Source organism: Enhydra lutris, unplaced genomic scaffold (assembly GCF_002288905.1).
Source record: "Enhydra lutris kenyoni isolate GAN:26980312 unplaced genomic scaffold, ASM228890v2 scaffoldscaffold66, whole genome shotgun sequence".
Classification (NCBI taxonomy): Eukaryota; Metazoa; Chordata; class Mammalia; order Carnivora; family Mustelidae; genus Enhydra; species Enhydra lutris.
Genome location: NW_019154150.1, coordinates 15,254,498 through 15,269,420, shown reverse-complemented (window position 1 = coordinate 15,269,420; position 14,923 = coordinate 15,254,498). Strand labels below are relative to the sequence as shown.

Sequence of the window (14,923 nt, the reverse complement as noted above, 5' to 3'; positions counted from 1 at the left end):
TAGGATATGTACGTAGAGACGAACTATGCTTAAGAAAAACACTGTGGTAAAAATGGGAATCTGCTCAGAGCCTTAATGTTGTTAACACTAGAGTGTGAGGAACCAAAGAGTATATTTCGCTTTGCAAATCCTACAAACTAGCTAAGTCAACAAACATCTTTCTCAACAAGAGAGTAATGTATCCCAAGTACATACATGAATATAAAAATCTGAACGCCCAGGAGGAGTTACTACCAGTGGAAAGCAAAAATTTCAATGAAAAGGACTGAGTTAAGAGAATTCAAAACAACATTTCAGGGAACTTTCTCTTCTTTTTTTAGTAATTCACTTCAAATAGTTAAAAATCTTTCATGTTTCTACATTTCAAATCTTTTCATCACACACAACAGACCACTATCAGGAATAAGTGAGCAAAGTTTGGACTATAGTTTCTGTTCAACACTTCTGTAGTTGTTAAGTCCCCGAAAAGAATAATAATAATAATGCATAACTAGAATTTTAAGGATCTTCTCAAAGGATAAAAAGGCAAGAGAGATGAAAGTACAGAAGTATTCTGTCAAATTTTGGCTATGATACTTGCCTAATCTCTGATTTTCCCCATTGTAAAAAAATTAAAAAAAAAAAAACAAAACACAGTCTAACCAACTTTATTATACTTTAAATGTATCTGTTATACTCAGACCAAAATCCACGTCATATATGGTGGATAAAATTCTTTACAAAGGTTTCAGACTATTGCATCTTGAAATACTTATTAAAAACAAGCTTTAGGGGCGCCTGGGTGGCTCAGTGGGTTAGACCTCTGCCTTCGGCTCGGGCCATGATCCCAGGGTCCTGAGATCGAGCCCCACATCAGGCTCTCTGCTCAGCGGGGAGCCTGCTTCCCCCCCCCTCTGCCTGCCTCTCTGCCTACTTGTGATCTCTCCCTCTGTGTCAAATAAACAAATAAAATCTTTAAAAAAAAAAATAAATAAATAAAAAATAAAAACAAGCTTTAATTTCTTATAAAGGGTTGATACATGAATTACTGCCAAAAAGAATACAACATTTCAAATAATATGGTGTTTTCAAAGAATGTTGTTAAAAAAAAAAAAAAAATGACTCCAGGTGTAAAGTAGTATGAACGTAAAGATAACCTATTTCTGTCTAATGTAGCTTTGAACATGCAATTTTTTTCCTTCAACTCCTGACACTACACATCATCATGGAAGAGGCACCAAATGATATAGAGACACACAGCTTGTGTAAGGGCCATGGAAACTAACCAAGCCATGTTACAGAGTTCTCCCTGTGTGTTCCAAAAGTCACCAAAAATTCAGCACTAATGTTAACATAATATCTAATACACATCAAACACTACTAGATACAAAACTCCTTCTAGGTTGCTACTACATATGTCACATAAACACTAAGTGATTTTAAGACTGGATGTTACAGATGACACTTGAAACTCAGAGAATTTGGTTTATGGTTAAGTTTCACCAACATCTTGCTGATGAAAAATCTTGCAATGTACACATGTAGATACTACCCCGCCCCCCAGCCAAAAGAAGGAAGAACCAGAACCTCCCAGGTTACTGACACTTACTAGCATTTATTCTCATACAGATTCATGAGTATGTGGAGGGAAAAAGCATTTCTGCCCAAATTTACTTTCGCTACCCCAAATCGCAACATAGCTTTATAAACCCCTTAACCCAAAACCACTCTTCACCTCCCCTTGCTCTGCTCTGAAACAATCAGCACTTCTCTCCCACTCAGGAAAGCAGCCATTCCAAGTCTGGTTAGAACATATCCTGGAACTACTTTATATTTTCCTCCTATAATCCTATTTACACCTGTTAACACTTTTTGCTTGAAGTTTGACTTTTCTGCATTATCTTGTTTTCTTAAATTTTTATGATTATCATGACCACTGACAGTGGCCAACAACAGAGACTGTTCACCAAAGCTCTGCAGGTCTTTCTACTCCATGGCTGTACATAAGGTTGCACAGACCAAGTGAAGGAAGACAAATGTAACCACCACATCAATGTTCTGCTTGCAGCTGATGAAGACTGCTGCCTAATTTAGGCAAATGAGCCTGAAGCTTCTTTGCAGCACCTTTCAGACTGATGGAAAGTAGGCAATTACAACTATTTTCCTTTAGGCAAGATGATGTTTGTACACAAATCATTCCACATATTCAGAAACTGAAGATCAACCTACAAAACACCTTCTTCTTATGTCCACATCTTCATATCCAAATGTTTATCTTTAAGAATGGGATAGATACTTCATAAGCCAAAAAGGAAAGATAAAACTAACTCAAGGTAAATAGCCAACAGAACTAGAACCAAGGTCTCCTGATAGCCAGAACAGTGGCTCTAACCCAAGTGATAGTTATTTATACAAAGCTATAAACCACCTAGTCATTTTAATGACTCCTTCATGCAATACCTTCTTTATCTTTTCAATGAATGTATAGAAAAACAATGAAAATTACAGAATTAACACAATGTTATTACTAACAGCCAAAGGAAAAGAAAATGTTTTCAGGTGTGTCATTTTATCCTAGCATTATTTATATAAGGAAAAGGTTGGACAAGATGATCTTGAAATCCTTTTCCACTCTAAGACCTCATAATTCTATAGCTTTTATTATGGTTTCTTCCTAGTGTTTGGCTTCAACAAATAAATAATAAAAGGAACAAAATGACTAAATACCAAGTTAACTTGGTTACTACTTTGGTTCCAGGTCTTTGAATTCTTTCAGAAATACCTCAACATGAACAAACCATTATTTCCTCAGTTATATATGGGGACAGTGCCGTCTATCACTTCCTCCACGTTTCTTGAGCAGTACTATTTCAAAAAGAATAGTAGGCCCCCCCAAAGCAAAATCGTCATTAAAATAGCAGATAAAAGCAGTTACTGCAGAAATCACGAATAGCTTCATAGAAGCAAATCTGATTTTTATCATATACATAAATTGTTTCAACCAAAGAAAGCAATATATGCACAATTACATTTAATAAAAATGATGCATGCCTTAGGAAGGGGAGGTTTTAAATGTGTCAGTAATGAAGACATTACTTCATTAGTTACTGAACGAAGCACAAGAATCTTTGAGGAATATTTTGATATATACTATGACATCAAATTTCCTCCTTAGGAATTACAAAGTAGTTTATTTAGAATATGAACTACAAATACGATTTTGCCAAGGTTGTATTAAAAGTCCTTGTTAAGCCTATAAAACTAGAAATATAAAGGCAGTTCTTGGTGTTTTACCACCCATTCTCACACTACCCTTTCCTGTCTGGAATGCAGAAGAGATGTTTGAGGCGCCCCAGCAAGAGCTGTGGTGAGAGGGGCAAGTGCACCACCACCCTTGGGTGGCCCTTGCAGCCCCAGCTTTTAGAAGGCTTAGCTGGGATGAAAGACAAAACTTGGAGACAGTACATTATACTTTTTCACTACTTCAGCTCCAAAATGATCTGGGCTTGCAAGACAGATTTTCAAAGATTTTCTTTTTATGGGCCATCATCATCTCCATTTTCCCTTACTATAAAAGCAAGGAAGTATTTTGTTTAGAAAGGTGATTGTTAGTTTTATTTTATCCTTCAACCGTGGGGAACCGGTACTCTGAGCTAGCATTAAAAAAGGACATGCTACAAAATTCTCTTTAAAAAAATTAAAAAGAAAAAAAAAAAGGATTTTTTTTGTATGTACAAAAACACTACTACTTTTAAGATTGTTTTTAACTACAAACATATTTCTAGAAGTAAATTTCAAACTAAAAGTAGAAAATTTTATTTCAACACAAGTTCACAGTGATTTTAGTGCCATCTACAGTTAATTATGAAAACAAGCTTAAAACTTTTAATCCTAATTCACGGATGCTAAAATTTTCATTTGGCACTCTTTGCCAGAAACAGCAGTCCAATGTAAAATTAAACTATGTAGAAACAGGAATGGCCGCAATTTTGTTTGATACTAAGCATTTCTACAAAAGACTCAGGCAAGTACTAAATAACACAGAAACAAAATAAATTTTCTGAAGAGAGAATTTCATCATACACTGGATATTAATTAATGTATGTACTGCACTGGTTTTTACTCTTAACGTTTGATTAAACAAGCTAACTGGTATGTAACAATGGAAAGAAGCTGCTGCTACCTGATAAATTCAATGTACTCATATTAAAAATAAGGAAATCTAAAAGAAACTTTAGAGCCCTCAGATGGTAGCTTCTTGACCAATGAATTTCATTAGTTTATCATGTTCACAGTTCAGATAAGCTTAAAAATGGAAATGGGAAACCTCAAAGAGTAAATAGCTTTATATTAAATTACTATAAAAGAAGGTTTTCAAAACATCTTCCACTACCTTTTTTTTTTTTTTTTTTTGGCCTTTAAGAAGGTTAAGGAAAGAAAAATACTCTAGTAGAGAAGTATTAATAACTACTGCTCTATGGAATCAAAACATGATCTAGGAACAGATGTTTTTGGTCTTCCTTTTTTCCTGCACAGCTCCAGGCACTGTGATCCTCCATCAGCTTTCCATTTTTAGGACATTCTTATGAACAGAATGCCCCTTATCTGAACTTTATCAGATCATGTTGGAAATCTATTTTGCAGACAAATTTAAAATGTGAGATTTATTTTACATGAATAATTTACTCTATTAACGACAGGGAAGCGCCATTCATATTCGTCCATTCAGAAAGATGACAAGAACTTTTTCTGGAAAACCATGAATAAAATATTTCTCCAACATATATAGTACAACTATGGAGATTTACTTCCAATCAAAAGCATTAAACTTCATGCTAGCCAATTATCTTTCCTATTTTAAATCCTGGGATTATAATAAAAATTGGTTTTACGGTAGCTTTAGATAAGAATGTAACTAAAAGGGGGCTGGGTGGCTCAGAGGGTTATTAAGCCTCTGCCTTCAGCTCAGGTCATGGTCTCAGGGTCCTGGGATCAAGGATCCCTGCTCAGCAGGGAGCCTGCTTCCCCCTGCCTCTCTGCCTGCCTCTGTGCCTACCTGTGATCTCTCTCTCTGTGTCAAATAGATAAATAAAATCTTTAAAAAAAAAAAAAAAATGTAACTAAAAGTAAGCCAAGTAAGGTTTTGGTTGTGCCTGTATATACATGTAAAGGTGCTTGTTTTTTTAAAAAGCAAATATAGCATTCTGAAGTTTCCTGAGTGCTAATCTCATAAATTTTGGTGAAAATGATAGCAATATTGGGTTAATTCAATTATCCATAGAGATCACAAAAGATTTAAGTTTTTTTTACAATGCTGATGCAACAGCAAAGTTACTTATCTCTGTACAGTATCAGAAAATAATGGTACCTCTCTCAAATTAGCTCAAAGAACAATAATAAGAGAAAAAGCAACCACACCATGGTTTACTCAAAACAAGTGTTCTCTAGGCCAAGGGCACATCTAGTCCTAGTCTATGAACAATTTTTAAATGCTGATCAATAGTTAATGTTCCAATCTAGTTTTGGTAAACTGACCCTCCAAACTTGTTAATTCAAAGCCAATTTCTTTTCTTAAGATGACAACATACTTTGAAGATAAGGTTCATCTTCAAGTTACATCTCTTAAGTACCATCCTTCAAACAGGGGATATATGCTGAATGCTGAGGCGGCTGTTAGAGCTTACCAGTTCCTGCAGTGTCAGAAATTAGTAACAAAGTCCAATTTGACAGAATTCTAGCATTTAAACTTGGTTTAACTATACCATCTTTCTCATGAACAGCGCTTCTCTGTTTAAGAAAAGCTCATCTCTGAATTATGCCTACTCACATGAAAAACTGGGAACCATTGGTATGTTTCCCTCGATTTGCCATTGACAAAAGGAACGCTCTGTCATGTTTGAGAATAAAGTTTTCATCTGTTTGAAGAAAACACAAATTTGTCAGTCTCCAATTATAAGACACTCTTAAAGTGTAATTAATGTTCACAGTAATAAATAGAAAGCAAAGGATGAAATTCCTCTTCTGGTCAGTATAGATATTTGTCTGAATATTTAGAAAAAAAATTTTTTTAACTAATCAAATACAAAAGCATAAAAAGATCAAAAATACTACTTAAAGCCTTGAGGAAAAGAATATACATTTAATGTTTTATACAAACAGCCTTAGAACAGTCACTTTTAATAGTAACATACTTTTGCTAAATGGTAATGTAAACTATTAACTTTCAGAGAAAACCAGTAAAGAGATTTTAGAAAAATCTCTACAGTAAAGCTCATTTTCTTCAACTTTCCAATTATCTTGCTTAACACACTATATATGGGAGAAGTTTAAAAATCTTATGTGCCTAATTTCTATATGGTAAACTTATTATTCAACTGTATTGAAGCTAGACTATGAGAGCAAAAAATTAAAAGTTACATAAATTAAGTTGTAAGGTTGTACGTAAATTAAATCAAGTATACAGACTCCTAACAGATAGGATCAAAAATTATCTAAGGAGGAAAGTCCCATAAAAACAACAACTTAAAGGGCAAAATATAATTATAAGATACACAAGTATCTGCCACAGGGAACAACCACATTAAAGTGGCCTACAACATTAGCTTCCAATTGCTATAAGTGGATAGAACCAGTTAATGAACCTACTTCTTACTGGTTCAAAGGAAAAACTGTTACAAAGATCACTCAAAGATGATTTTAATTCCAGCAGAAATATCTTCAAAACTAATTTAAATTTCCTTGTAACATACATACAAACAAATTTTTCTTTAGAACAAACAGAAACATAGAAAACTTTAAAAAATGATTACCTTGGGAACAGGCTTCTGAAAAAGAGTAGTAATCCATTTTCCCCCAGAAGAAATATAAAAGACTATTATAACACTGAAGCTATCATGGCATTAAAATCTAGTAAGATTGGATCCCATTATAAATCTCTGCAACTGACTTTTCTAAGGCTTTTTGGGGCAAGTGCAATAGTTAGACTTAATGCAAATATTACTACTGTAGGAATAAAACAATCATATAGTTCTAGTATACAAAAGAAAACATACAAACCTTTGAGAAAGTAGGAAATGCCAACTTTTATTAAAAGAAATTGTTTGGTTTAAGGGGGGAAAAATACAACTAGAATTTTTTTCCCTGATGTAGAACTAATAACCCATTGCGAAAAGAAAAAAGATACAGATGCATGTATGAAACAGTATACAGAATTTTCCAAGTCTTCAAGCAATATAAGAAATCCAGCCACAACCTAACCCAGGCTGTCCACAAATTTATTAGGAAGGGTGCAAGGGAACAGAATTGGAGTTTGTGTTACTGAGCTTTGTTCTCTTACCTTTTCATTTTGCAAAAGACCACATTCTCTATAAACAAAAGAATATGTTGACAGTTTTAGGCAGGAAGATAGGAGTTTTCATGTATATAGTTGCCTAACCTCCATGCTGAAAGTCATGTTTAACCACAAAGTTAGCCTTAATTAATCTTGTCAATTACAAGTTACATATTACAATATAATTTATCCCCAAGTTCATGCAAATAAAGTATTTTCATGCAGCATTAGTTCCATGCAAAAAGTGAACTATAAGTAAACCTCTCCTCATTAAAAGTACATGATCAAATTTGCTTTAATATCAGAACTGAAACAAAGGACCATAAAATATTAAGCCTTACCTTTAAAATATCCACCATAAATTGATTCTCCGCCTTTTCCATTACCTGCAAATAATGAGCTACATTAAATTATAATGAAAATTAAAAATATATTAATACATTTAAATTATTTTTATGCTTTTAATTTGCTAAAGAAGCTAACACCTTGTGACTGCTATAATAAATTCTACAAATCTTCAGTTAACCTCATCTTGAAAATAAAAGTCCAAAAAAGAGTCCACTCCTATTATAATAAACACTATTATCTCCATAACCCATTTATTTCAAAAAGTAATCACACCAGCAAAATTCAGGAAGAATAAAAATAATCCAAAAGTACTTGGCATTCACTGTAAGGGAATTCACCAACTGTTTACAATATTATTATTAAAAGTACATAAAAATAAAATGGCTTAGTATTTTGCTTTTCATACATTCTTACTCTACACATCTACTCAGTGACCACTTAATATTTACATCACACTGTGACACAACACTTATAATAGTATAATAGCTTAAGAAACTGATGGATGGTTATTAAAAGCATAACTTTAGCTCTACCTTCGCTGAAGTCCCCACCCTGAATCATGAAGTTTTTAACCACACGATGGAATGTAGAACCTTTGTAACATAACTTCTTCCCAGTTGTTTTTCCAAGGCCTTTCTCTCCTGGGTGGGGGGGGAAAAAGTGAAATTTAGCTACAAACATCTTTCCATGGAAAGAACCATCCAATTAGTCCTTTGTGAAGTCCCTCCCATATATGTTGGCACTGTAAGAGATACAAAGTATGAGGCAACGAGAAAATAACACACAAAATAAAATAAATATCAAGCAGCATATAAATGTTAAATTGTGTGACAGAGACTCTACATGCCAACAGGAGAAAAGAGGGATTAGAAAGAGTTATCACTCCAGTAAAAGAGGGCAATCAAGGAATTGGTGCAAAGCATATATGTATTTAAGTGTATCCAAGCATGGATTTAAAAATTTAATGCTATTTTAAAATAACATTATACATGTTTTTATTTTTTTCTATTTTAAAAAATATAAATCCAATTAAATATAATGAAGAACAGCCATATGATGTTTTGTCTATCTTCTAATACTAGAAGTCTTGTGAATCTGGAATGGTAAATTTGTTCAAAACACTGAAATTTAGAATTTATGAACTACAACGTTTACAGATGACTTTGTTACACACAGTAGTACTTTCTTTTTTTACTTTTGAGACCACTTCTTTGTCATCTCTATCCTTTAAGAATGCTTCCCTGATTTCTTATCAGTGAAAATAGCATTTTTAATGTGCTAAAAATTCATTTTACGGCCACTTTTTACAGAAAATATCTACTCTGAGAAGCAAGATAAAACTATTAAGCCACAACTTCTCATTAGAAATAATTTAATAATTCATTTACCTGAGCATAGGCAGAGGAAGTTTTTGCATGTTTTTGGACATATGTCTGAAAAGAGCTGAAACATAATGCGACCAACTGAAACAAAACACATTAAAGAAAGGTAAGCAAGATGATTAAATACGCCACATTTTATATGGGAGAAATAGACAGAATTAACAAACTGAAAGGCTCATTTTGTAATTTAATTTTTCAAAAGACTTAACTGGAAAAAATTTAACTGAGCAATGCCAACTAACAAGAATTCCACGCAATTTGTTAGTGTCAGAATTCACAGGCAGCCTCAGTGGTTTCAGCCCTAAAACTGCAGGATTTCAAGTGTCTTGTAAAGGGGCTTTAAATGATTAGATCCCTTTTAGTACAGTTACCTACCAGAACACTATTAATTTGCTTTAAAATAGTCTCAATAGTTGTCTAATCTATTCCTGAGCCCCTCCAGTGATGACAGCATATCATATCACAAGACAGTCATTGTGGCTCATACTGTTAGAAGAAAGTTCTTCTGTCCTCTGTATCTAGCTTTCTACCTTTATGCAAGAACTATTTAGAGCCAACCTCCCTGAATTGTGACCCACAACTAAAACTCACATTCTATTCCATGAGAGAGCATAAAGAGAAGAGCTTATGGTTCCTAAAAAATACCCAAAACACACTAAACAGACAAAAAACATACAATACACAGGAAATGATAAGGAGCAAGCCTACAAATTTATGCCACAGAAAAGTGCTTCACAAACGTTTTGTTCTCAGGACTCCTTCCAACTATTAAAAATGATTGCACTTTTACAATGTGGGTTATGTCTATTGCTATTTACTATATTATAAATTAAAACTCAGAAATTTTTAAAACACAAGAATATAAAGCACATGTTCTATCAGCTGTCAGAGTGGTGACATCATTACTCATTGTGTAATCTCTGGAAAACTCGACTTGTGAATGAGAGCGCAACAGGCAAATTGTATTATTATAAAAGTAGTTTTGACTTTGCAGGCCTCACGAAAGGTTCTCAACAAAGTAAAAGATAGTATTCTGATTTACAATCACTTTCCTGTGTCCCCTTTCCCTTTAATCTAAAGAACCTTTTCCATTAGGAATAAACATTTTTATTTATTCAAAGGGACTTATAAATAAATCAAAATTAACTGTGGACCAAATATAAGTCACTTTCAGCACAGACACAAACTGATTTGATTTATTCTCTGTCACTAAGAACTGAATTTATTCTTGGCCATGTCAGTCAGTGCCTCTGAGGCGAAAACAAAGCTACAAAGCTACTACATAAAAGACATCTTTTAAGAGATAAAAAGTGGAATAATGGCATCATACAAGACTTTCTTATGTCATTCTGTCTATAGCTTCAATGGAGCCAAAATTTCAAAATGTTCTAGCTGATCTTTATATCTAAAAGAATGAAGAAAAAGGAAATCAGAATTTTAAAGACTGTCTTTATTTTGGGAGAGAGCACTCATGGAGGCACATGCATGGGCGGGGAGGGGCAGAAGGCGAGGGAGTGAATCTCAAGCAGACGCCCCCACTGAGCAGAGAGCCCAACTCTGGCCAGTCCCACAACCCATGAGAGCCTGAGCCCAAATCAAAAGTCGGACATCCAATTGACTGAGCCACTGAGTCACCCCAAGAAATTGGAATTTTAAAAAATGCATATAATAGCAGTAATATAATCCTCTGTATTTAGATGGAAATATTTTACCAGCATGAAAAAAGTATTTTCATCAATCTTCATAATAAACCCCTGGGAAATGGCTGGCTAGGTTGGCATCAAGTTCAAAATCATCTAACTTTGCAAACGTATTTAGATATTTGGGATCCCTGTAAAATGGTTACTTTTCTAGATAAAAGGTATTATAAAACAATCAAAAACTCAGCCTTTTAAAACCACAGTGATTTCAACATCAAGTTTTCTTTTTTTCAAAACCTTTAATGCCTCCAAAAGAAAGCTGATGAAAGTTTCAAATGTTTCTAGTTTCTCCTTTACAGATGATGAGAAGTTTTGAACCCTCTAGTGCTTTAATACATTTGAAAACAGTTAAATGTGATTACATTTCCAGGCCTAATATTCAAAGAGGGATATCAAACAATGATGTTTTTTGTTTTTTTAATTTAATTTTTAAAATATTTTATTTCTCTATTTGACAGAGAGAGCAAGAGAGCACAAGCAGGAGGGTGGCACAGGGAGAGGTAGAAGCAAACTCTCCGCTGAGCAGGGAGCCTGATATAGGGCTTGATCCCAGCACCCTGGGATTATGACCTGAGCCAGCAGACGCTTAATCCACTGAGACACCGGGCACCCGAGACAATGATATTTTTTAAAACACACTCACATCTAATATCTTACCCTCTAACTAGGTAAGAAAAGAAGATTCTATTGACTGATTCTCAGTCTCATAGGACAGGGCTTAGAGCAGAGGTTTTGTGTCCTTTACAGCATTATGTTCTTAAGAGTAAAGAAAAAAATAGAACAAAACCACATTGTTTTGGTCTCAATACCATGATGCAAGGCTGGAAACACTGCCAAAACCAGAAAAATAACTTAAAAATCTACAGAAAGAACAGATTAAACCAACTGGGCTTGCAAGACATGAGAAAGGCTATGGACATTCAGACATTGGTTGAGACTGTCTTCTTAATTTAAAATGCCTACAAATGTTCAATCTGAAGAGTCTAGAAACAAAAGGCAAGGTCAAAGTTTTCTATCGGGAAAACACAAAAAGATCTCTACCTACAAAGCAGTACACTAGTATTAATTCCCTCCAAATTGAATAAAAAAAGTTTTAAAGTGAACACTATAGGATACATTCCAGCAAATACTAGCTTGAACTAATTAAGGTCATTAGCAAGATAAACAAGTTTTCAACATATGTTTTTCAATTAAATTGCAATAGCCATTTTATAGAAGACAGATACTTTTTTGAAAATCAAAACAGAAAATATTCTGATGTATAGTCTTTAAGATAAAAAACAGGGTGCCCGGGTGGCTCAGTTGGTTAAGCAACTGCCTTCAGCTCAGGTCATGATCCTGGAGTCCTGGGATCAGGTCCTGCATTAGGCTTCCTGCTCAGCTGAGAGTCTGCTTCTCCCTCTGACCTTCCCCTTCTCATGCTCTCTCTCTTACTCTTTTCTCTCTCTAAGATAGGAAGAAAGAAAGAAAGCAAGCAAGCAAGCAAGCAAGCAAGCAAGCAAGGAAGCAGTGTGGTTCAGTAGTTATTTTCAAAGGATAGCAGGCATTAACTGTGATTATAAAACATACTGAAAAGAAAAATGTAAACTAGTTACTTAAGGAAAAGACTGAAAGAGAAGATTCTCTGACTCCCCAACTGATTAAAAAAAAAGGATTATGATAGCAACCCCATTTCCCAATAGTATATGCCTGAGGTTTACTGTCTCCTGTAATAAATTAACATGCTCTGCAGATGCCTTTTCAGAAAATGATGCTGCCTTTGAATGAATGAGTAAGATCTCGGGATACTGTTAACACTACTTATACTTTAGTGGGATTTAGTAATCTTTGTTAATCAGTCATTACTTTCAATAATATTATCTTTTATATGTACTAAGATTTCTTCTTAAGGAACTACCACTGTGCCAATGAATACACACTCCTCTATAACTCTCAAACTAAAATCTGAAACCGGTTTATATTAAGCATTAGTTTGTGTAAGCATCAGTATGGTGTTTTTAGGGCAAAAAATACATGATTAAGGACAAAAATTACAGAACAGGAATGGCTTCTGATTTTAATCCCAATATACCAACATGCAGATCCTTTAAAAGAGCCATGACAGGGGAACAATACTGAGATTACTCAGGTAATATAAACACATTTTTTTAAAAAGATTTTATTTATTTGGCAGAGAGAGAGAGAAAGAGAGAGAGAGAGAGAAAGAGAGAGAGAGACAGAGAATACAAGCAGGGGGAGTGGAAGAGGGAGAAGCTGACTCCTGGGTAAGCAGGGAGCCTGATGCGGGGTTCAATCCCCTGACCCTGGGATCATGACCTGAGCCGAAGGCAGACGCTTAATGACTGAGCCACTCAGGTGCCCAGATAAACACATTTTTAATCACTGGCTACAGACAGGAAAAGCCAAGAAACACCTAAGTCATGTTGTAATCCTGATTTGGCCACTAGGTGGCAGGAATAAAATCAGCAAGTACCCATAATCTACATAAAATAAAATATCATCTTTCAATAATATTATTGTTTCTTGTTCTTAGAAACACCTGCACTGGAATTAGAGGTGCAGTAGTGAAAAAGGAGACACATATCATAGACATAAAAGATACAGTAGCCGGAAAAATGAGCACTGGTTGGAAAAAAAAATTTAAGAAATGGTATATTACCCAGGACAAAGAATACCATACATACAAGTAAGGGATGAGGATTAAGAACAAAGGTATGAACAGATCATAGTGGGTAGGCAGACAGCAAAACCTAAGAGGAAATTAAGGAATGGGTACACCATTTCAACAAAATCAGGCCAGGTATTTACCCATTTAACTGAGCTTTCCCCATGTGTCAAGTTTGTTTAACAGTATATAAGACACTGTGCTTGTTTTGGGGAGCTCACAGCTTAGCTGGGAATGACAGCTACAAATCTTAGTGTAATAAGCCATGAGTGGTATGAACAAAATGCACTTATAACTACCTTAAGCCTGACTGATGTGTGTGAGGGCAGAGGGATAGGGGCCATATCTGTTTTACTCATCATTCTATCCCCACTGATTTGTACAGTGGCTGGCACAGAACAAGTACACAACAAATAACTGAACAAAAATAAGAACACTTGAAACCACATTATTCAAAGATAGAGATTAACAAAATATAAACAAAGGAATACCTAGATACACAGATAAAAAGTATTCATTAGGGATGTCTGGGTGGCTCAGTTGGTTAAGCATCTGCCTTCGGCTCAGGTCCTGATCCCAGGGTTCTGGGATCGAGTCCCACATCAGGCTCCCTGCTCTGCAGGGAGCCTGCTTCTCCCTCTGCCTGCTCTGCCTGCTGCTCCCCCTGCTTGTGCTCTCTGACAAATATATAAATCTTTTTTTTTTAAGTATTCATTATATACCAGGAAAAGTTATTACAAGTGGCATGACATCAAGACATAACTTAATAAAATCTATTTTCAGATGTATAAAGGAAAAGAATCCTTCTAGCATCCAGGCAATAAAATCATGTCACCTACAGGGAAAAAGAAATTAGGCTGACTTCTGATACTTTACATTAGAAACTGGAGACAACAGAACACTGTCTACCATCTTAAAGGGACTAATAGACTGTGAAAAAAAAATTCTATATATAGCAAAGGAAATACATTAATGAGATTTTATCCTGAAAAATCTATCTGAGGGGTGCCTGAGTGGCTCAGCTAGTTAAATGTCTGCCTTCAGCTCATGATCCCGGTGCCCAGGAATGGAGCCCTGCTCTCAGTGGGGAGCCTCCTCCTCTCCCCCCTCCACCCTCCCCACCCCACTTGTACGCTCTCTCTCTCTTTCTCTCTCATTCTGCTCTCAAATAAATAAATAAAACCTTTAAAAAAATCTATTTGAAATATAAGCCTGAGACAGGACTCAAAGAACTAATGAGAAAAGAATGAGAAAAAAAATGGCACTGAGCACTAAATCCATTACAACACAGAATTAAACCTAAATAACCATAGTAATTATGGTTACAAAATATAAATGTTACAATTACTGGGAAACAAAGTATGTATTAGTAAATTTTTTTCGTTATTTTTAAGAACCTTCTAAAAATGTTCTTTTTCTTTTGAACAGGCAACGTTTTCATGATCCAAAAATCCAACAGCAGAAAAAAGTAAAGAGTGAGAAGTCTTATTCGCACTTTTGTCAACAGGTAATCACTTTC

General features: G+C 34.9%; 1 protein-coding gene across 4 annotated transcripts in view; it reads right to left on the bottom strand.

Annotated features, from left to right (window-relative positions):
- LOC111158998 (natural killer cell triggering receptor) overlaps positions 1-14,923 on the bottom strand; it is a 58,042-nt gene that overhangs the window by 24,096 nt on the left and 19,023 nt on the right. Inside the window, exons 3-7 of one of the 4 annotated variants that reach the window (XM_022521357.1) lie at positions 9,046-9,120; positions 8,191-8,298; positions 7,651-7,695; positions 7,316-7,343; positions 5,846-5,894 (exon numbers count right to left, since the gene is read on the bottom strand). In XM_022521357.1, coding sequence (XP_022377065.1) covers positions 5,891-5,894; positions 7,316-7,343; positions 7,651-7,695; positions 8,191-8,298; positions 9,046-9,120 — 260 coding nt within the window. In that variant the 3' untranslated portion in view covers positions 5,846-5,890. Of the gene's footprint in view, positions 1-5,806; positions 5,895-7,315; positions 7,344-7,650; positions 7,696-8,190; positions 8,299-9,045; positions 9,121-14,923 lie in introns of those variants that run through there. The other 3 variants (XM_022521353.1, XM_022521355.1, XM_022521354.1) reach the window with 3 other exon arrangements.